This window comes from Ptychodera flava, chromosome 1 (assembly GCF_041260155.1).
Source record: "Ptychodera flava strain L36383 chromosome 1, AS_Pfla_20210202, whole genome shotgun sequence".
Lineage (NCBI taxonomy): Eukaryota > Metazoa > Hemichordata > Enteropneusta > Ptychoderidae > Ptychodera > Ptychodera flava.
In genome coordinates, this window is record NC_091928.1 from 27,961,871 (window position 1) to 27,969,034 (window position 7,164).

General features: G+C 40.2%; 1 protein-coding gene across 1 annotated transcript; it reads left to right on the forward strand.

The window, feature by feature from the left end:
* The first annotated feature begins 401 nt into the window (after window positions 1-401).
* LOC139143816 (tripartite motif-containing protein 2-like) lies at window positions 402-2,627 on the forward strand. Its single transcript, XM_070714392.1, has one exon. The coding sequence runs from the start codon at window positions 402-404 to the stop codon at window positions 2,625-2,627; it is 2,226 nt and encodes a 741-aa protein (XP_070570493.1).
* Window positions 2,628-7,164: the final 4,537 nt, after the last annotated feature.

Sequence of the window (7,164 nt, forward strand, 5' to 3'; positions counted from 1 at the left end):
GCAGCTTGTAGTCTGAGCCATAAAATACCACGAACTAGCGTGACTTTTAGTAACCCTTGTAACATTTTCGTCGTTCATGCGGAAAATGCAGACAAACATTTATTTATGCACATTAATGAGAGAGAACAGTGACGTCATTTGCGATCAGTGCGATTGAAGACAGCCTCACATTCACCACGTTACCTCTATCACGTGATACAGGGACCACGTATGGCCTCGACGGAACAACCTGATCTGTCGTCTGTGTGAAACTGAATAGCTGTCTCACCCCGCCCCGCAGTGGTCGAGTCCGAGCAACAATCCGAGTGAGAGGTCAAAGTCGCATCGCTGAGATTGCCACATGTGCATGTGATCGTTTCCGTGCCTCACGAAGGTCACAGACATCCTGCATAAATTCTGCAATGGCAGTCAAGGAGTCGACGCTCACGTTTCCAAAGGAAATCGGCGACAGTTTTCTCCTCTGTGGGATCTGTACAGAGCGATACAAGAATGCTAAAGTTCTACAGTGTCTACACAGCTTCTGTGAACCGTGTCTAGGTAAGCTGGCAGCAGATTGTAACGCTATAACGTGTCCAATATGTCGGCGTTCACACGAGGTGCCTGACAATGGCGTGTCAGGCATTGACAACAACGTCTTCTTGAACAATTTGGTTGAATTGTTCTCAAAGAACGAATCGACAGAATCAGAAAAATGCGGGATATGTTTGCAAGGGAGCCTAGTTAAACACTGCATTGAGTGTTCGATGGATATCTGTGAAAGTTGTGCAACTACCCACCAACGAATTCCAGCGACGCGAACTCATAGTATGCTAATGATGGACGACTATGTTTCTGCAAAGTCCGTTGACCCCGCTTCCGTACAAGCACCTCTTCACTGTTGCGAGCACCCACAGTACGAAATAGAGTTCTACTGCGACACTTGTGAAAAGGAGATATGTGTGAAGTGCACTGCTCTTGTCCATTCGAAACCGGAGCACCATTACAGATGCATTGCAGAGGCTGCTGAAGAATATACCAACGTTTTAACAGCCTCCATCGACAAAGTGAAAATGAAAGGAAATCAAGCCAAGGACAGCAAAGGGACTGCAACAATTGTGTCAAAATCTCTCGATGAGACCTTCACAAGAGAAACAGAAAAACTGAAAGAACACATCCGACAGACTATCGAAGATGTAACACGTCTGATTCAGGAAGATGGCGATAAACGTCTGGCTGAAATCAAAGATGAATACGACAAGAGAAAAGTACACCTGAACTCTCAGATTAAAGAACTAGAAATCATCGAAGATGATGTCGTCACCGCGAGTGAATACGCCGAGAATCTGGTGCATTATAGGGATGCTGCGCAGTTGATGATAGCAAAGAAGGGACTTGACACCAAAGTCAGAGAATTGCTGACATTGCAGACGGTTGTCGACCCAGTCGAAGATGATTACATGCTGTTTCAACCGTGTGGAGATTTCTGCAAGGAGAAGAAATTAGGGATGCTGGAGACAACCAGAACCTTATACAAATTGGTTGACATACCAACTTTCGTAAGAATTAATGAAGAAATCTCGCTTACTATGGAGGCGCTTCACGAAACGTCACAAATTAAATGCAATGGGAAAATCAAACAAGTCGATGTTGTTGTGACGTCACCCGGCAATGTCCAAGAGAAAATGGCAGTATTCAGTAATAACAATGGGACATTGACATTGAAAACTCGGGCAAAGACGGAAGGGGTACATGAAGTGTCGGCGTTCGTGCGTGAGAAACCGGTAAATGGATTACCGGTTAGAATTCAAGTTATTCGTAAGAAAGGGTTAATATGTCAGTTTGGAGGGAATGGTTCAGGGGATGGTCAGTTCTCCGGAATATACGGGTTGACAATTACGAGAACGGGAAATATCTTGGTTTGTGATTATGATAATCCGAGAGCTCAGTCTTTCAATATGTCGGGAAAGTTCCTCCATTTATTGAAATTTACACAATTGTCATCGAATCCCAGTCTGTTTGATGCAGCTGTTGCAGCGAGTGGTGACATATTGTATACAGATGATGATCAAAACCGAGTTGTAGTCTGTGACGAGAGAGGCAAAGTTCTTAAGTGTTTTGGAGAAGGGAAGTTTAGACGCGTTGCTGGTATTACTGTATGTCCTGTAACCGGTACGGTCTATACTGCAGATGATTCTTCAAACGTAATCGTTGTACATGACCAGGATGGAAATTATATCAAATCCTTTGGGGGACCGGGAAACAAAGAGGGCGAATTTTCCAGTCCATGGTTTGTCTGCACTGATAGCAAAGGCAATGTGTATGTTTCAGACAAAGATAACAACAGAATTCAAGTGTTTGATGGTTACTGTCGCTTCCGGTATACATTTGGCTCCGAAGGAAGTGGTGACCGTCGGTTGAAGTCTCCCAGTGGAGTGGCTGTGGACAAACGTGGCTACATCTACGTCTCGGATAGCGGTAATAAGAGAATCGTCAAATACAAACCTGGCGGTAAATTCCTCTGTCGCATTGATAGCGATAGTGACGGACTAAGCAGTCCGCAAGGTATCTGTTTAACAGACGATGAACCATTCGCTAAAGTCGTAGTGGTTGACAATGAAAATTGTTGCGTGAATATTTTTGCACAGTGAATTTGAAAATGAGGATTTGTATTCCTATGCACCGTTAGGACAAATTGAGATTACAGTAGGAAAATATGAGAACGGGTTCACAGACAAAGATTTCCGTGTATGACAACTTGAAGACGTAACTCGGGCCTTCATCTTGTGAGGGCAGGTGACCAATCGACCGATATGTCAGAAGGCAAATTAGTACATTCCGGTGTACGGTTGAACATTGTTATTACACTGATGCCTCTCCTCTCAACCAACCAACAAAATACGTGGTGTTTTTGAATGTAGGTTTTGTTTTCAATAGAGCATAGATTTTAGCTAAAACCGAGGAATTGTATTGAACTCTCACAGCACCATATATCATAGGGTGTATAATATCTTAATTTCCAGTGATGCAACCGACTCTGCAAATTAACGCCCTATTGCTACTGCCAACTTTAAATTATTTGAGATAGTTATACTCCAGGCAAATCTTACTTACTGTTTCACACCAACGAACACCATCTTTTGACGAAAGTCGAATACTTTGTTATTGGCAGATTCTGAAGTAATCTTATTGTATAAGAGACACCCAATTAACCTTTGCTGTTCAGATGTGACATGAGCTTTTTGTAGGGTGAATCACTGGAAATTATTTCGTAAGCTAAACTTGGATGTCTCTGCTTTTGGCTTTTGTTTATAATTGGTATGACCGCCACTCTATTGCCACACACACCAAACATTGTGTATCAGTTGGGACTCAGTTTTATCTGAGTGATTGTACAAAAAAGGGATATATTGTCCTCCACGTTCCTTCACAGTTTATGTTGATGAACTCTGTGACTCACACTTTCAGAAAGAAGTTAGTTGCTGTCTTTCGGCAAAATGTCTGAATCATTCCAATGCACGAGAAGTCAATATTCTTTGAAATTTTTAATTTTGTTTCCGCTATGATAATTATCAATATATTTTACTCAAAAAATGGAAATGTCTTGTTATAGTTCCAAGTCGGTTCAATATTAATTTCCACATGAGTACTTAAATTGTACAAACTTGTCTTTTATTTATTCTCGACCGCTGGCCATCCGGGTACTTGCGGGTTCTTACGTCATTTTTGCGTCACAGCGCCGTGAAAACAAATAACTGAAGTTCGGCTTTTTCAACCATCAAACCAATATTCAAAGTTTCAATATACATAAATGACATAAATTTCTCTATCGCTCTCTCTTCTGTATCTTCTGATCTCTTATTCACCTCGCTCATATGCGTTTCACCTACTGACGTCACTTTGCGGTCGAGAATACATTTCCCTACCTTTGATTAGTGTGATGGCGGTGTTACTGATGACATTAAGCATCAAATGAGGTACTTTTATGCAATAGCTCATGCACCGGTCCGGCATTCAATTTTATTTCGGATCCGTAAATGTTGGAATTAAAATAGTACTTGGCCATGAATACGAGTGCAGTGTGATTTTTTTTTTCACATTTTCCCAGTGAGTTTTAATGCACCGGAGAAATTGCAAATTGAAAAATGTCGGGTTAATTTGCTGGCAAATAATGCTTTGTGGTCAGCTTTGTACGTCAAAAACAAAGTCCCATGCAAAGCAATGCCCGACACAGCGGTAACACATTCGACCACATGAGACATTAAAGGCCTAGTTTGGCACCAGATTGAAAATTTACCCACCAGATTACAATTTCAATGGAAAACAAAAGGCTATGACACCTCCATAATCCTCTTACAGACTAGAACAAAGGCGATACCAGGGATCGCGAACAGTACCTTCCATACCATTACAAATTTTCATATTCTGTGTGATAGACCAAAATGATGCCGTCTTTATCTATTGCGTACAGTGCACTAAGCCTTGTCTTCTCTGACTCGGAAGGTGGAAGACTATTTGTGCTCCAGAGGTATTTGCAATATTGGAGCATGATCATGTACATCATGGCCCCTCCAAAGAGACTGTGTGTATATATTAACTGGCCATGAGTGTAATGCACCTATCAATTTTCCACCGGTTGGGGTGGAGGAGGGGGTGCGGGGCAGCAGGGAAAATTAATCGCACATAGTATCCCGGCAGTGGGTGTGCGAAACTTTTTAGCTACTATAGACTATAGTCTATAGAAGCTATTGGGATGGGTATCCGCTCGGCGTCCGTCGTCAGTGTGTGTGTGTGTGTATGTATGTATGTATGTATGTATGTATGTATGTATGTATGTATGTATGTATGTGTGTGTGTATGTGTGTGTGTATGTGTGTGTGTGTGTATGTGTGTGTATGTATGTATGTATGTATGTATGTATGTATGTATGTATGTATGTATGTATGTATGTATGTATGTATGTCCGTTTGTGAGGCGTCCGTCCACTCAAACCGCAGTACTTACTGATTTGATATTTGTTTTGTAGATTAAAAATATGATTTTGAGAAACTTTTTTTTAATTTTTTGATATTGTTGAAAATATGCAAATTAGCGCCAAAAAAGGCGTTTTTGGTAAAAAATCTTCTTCATAACCGCTGGTCAGACAGCTTTGTTATTTGGTATACAGGTCCCTAGGGATAACCCAACTTAGATCTGTCAAAAATTGTGATGAAATATGCAAATCTGTATTTTTAAGGAAGTTTTTTGTCATTTTTGGTCAAAACTTTATTTCATCAAAACCACAGCTTTGATATTTGGTAAACAGGTACCAACAGATGAACTAAAATAGGATATATTGAATATTTGATGAATTTTTGGTGCAATTTTTGCCATTTTGGGTCAAAAAATGTGTTTCTCAAAAACTACTTGTCTGATGCCTTTGATATTTGGTATACAGGTTCCTAGGGGTTGTCTTTGTGTAATACATTGAAATTTGATGAAATCTTCAATTTTTTTATTTTTGGGTCAATGTTGCCTTTTTGGTCAAAATATTTTTTCTTTAAAGTTACTCATCTCATAGCACAGGCGGCCCATACACTATTAATAAGCTTATTATTGAGTTTTTTTCTCAGTTTCTCTGTCACTGTCAGTCCCTCTCCTTTCTTCATGCTCTGACTGATCGTAGTAAATAAAATAAATGACTATATAGCCTAACCTATAGCCTTATGGCTCTTTATTTATTTTACACCCCATTACAAGGACGTTTATCTCTCATATACACATCTTGTAATTAATTAGTCAACACAACTAATTATGCTAATCCGTGGGCTTATCAAGGGTTGGTCAACATTGCAAAGATAGAGATGTAAATGAAAAAAGAGCCCTTTCCCATCTTTCGCGATGTTGACCAACTCGTAAAATCCCTGATAAGTCCACGGATTAGCATAATTAGTTGTGTTGACTAATTAATTACAACATGTGTGTATGAGAGATATACGTCCTTGTAATGGGGTGTAAAATAAATAAAGAGTCACAAAGGCTAGGTTAGGTTATATAACCATTTATTTTATTTACTCCGATCAGTCAGAGCATGAAGAAAAGGAGAGAAAATGATAGAGAAAACAGTGAGAAAAACTCAGTAATAGTTTTTGGGCCGCCTGTGCTGATAGCTTTGATATTTGGTATACAGGTTTCTAGGCTTTATCTTATGTAATATATTGAAATTATGATGAAATCTTCAATTTTGTATTTTTGCAGCTAATTTTGCCATTTTTGGTCAGGCCATCCTGAAATGAGCAATCAAAGATATCCACCTTCTTCATCAATACATGTGTCACAAAAAGTTATTCTCTACATAAAACAGCAGAGCTCTGTGGGCTGTTGGTTCGCTTGTTTTTTCAAAACCGCTTGTCAGACAGCTTTAATATTTGGTTTACAGGTCCCTAGGATGACCTTAGTGAGATAATTTCATACAGTCAGGAAATACTTAATTTTGTATCCATGTCTGTAGTAGCTTCAGGGACTTTGGCCCTATGTTTCTCTTTCTGGCCTTTGTGCCGTGAGTCGGGTTCGTACAGGGCCAGGCTTTACACAGTGAATATATCTTAACAGGATAGTGGTAGCCGGCCTGAGCAATTCTACACTGTTTAGAGGCCCCGTAAGGGTTTCTGACTTAATGGTACCTGCCGGCGAAGTTCTGCTGGGTTAACGGCCCAAGCCAGGCCAATAAAACAGCAGGAGTCGTGTATTACCCCTCTCTGCCGTTCGGCTTGTATTCTTTAATGGTTAAATACAGCATTCAACAGGAACTACAGCAACAGTTTAGGCCAGAGAAAAAAAAATCTTGTTCATCGGATTTTTTGGACCAAGTCCCAGGAGCGGCGAGCGAATTTTTTTTTTATTTCTTTTTAGGCCGAAGGTAAACGCGGTTCTCTGGCATTTCTGCACAGATGCAGACGAGGCAAGATAACTGTTTCCCTTTTACCAGAAATATCTCAGACAAGAAACACTGATACTGGTAACTGAATTCAATACTATATTTCCCAACAATAAACGATGTTACTGTTAATTGCACAACATATCCTGAGTATTCTTGACCGCAGACATCCGGGAACTTGCGGTTTTTCACGTCATTTTTGCGTCACACTGCCGTGAGAACAAAATATTGAAGTGTGGATTTTTCAACCTTTACACCAGTATTCAAAGTTT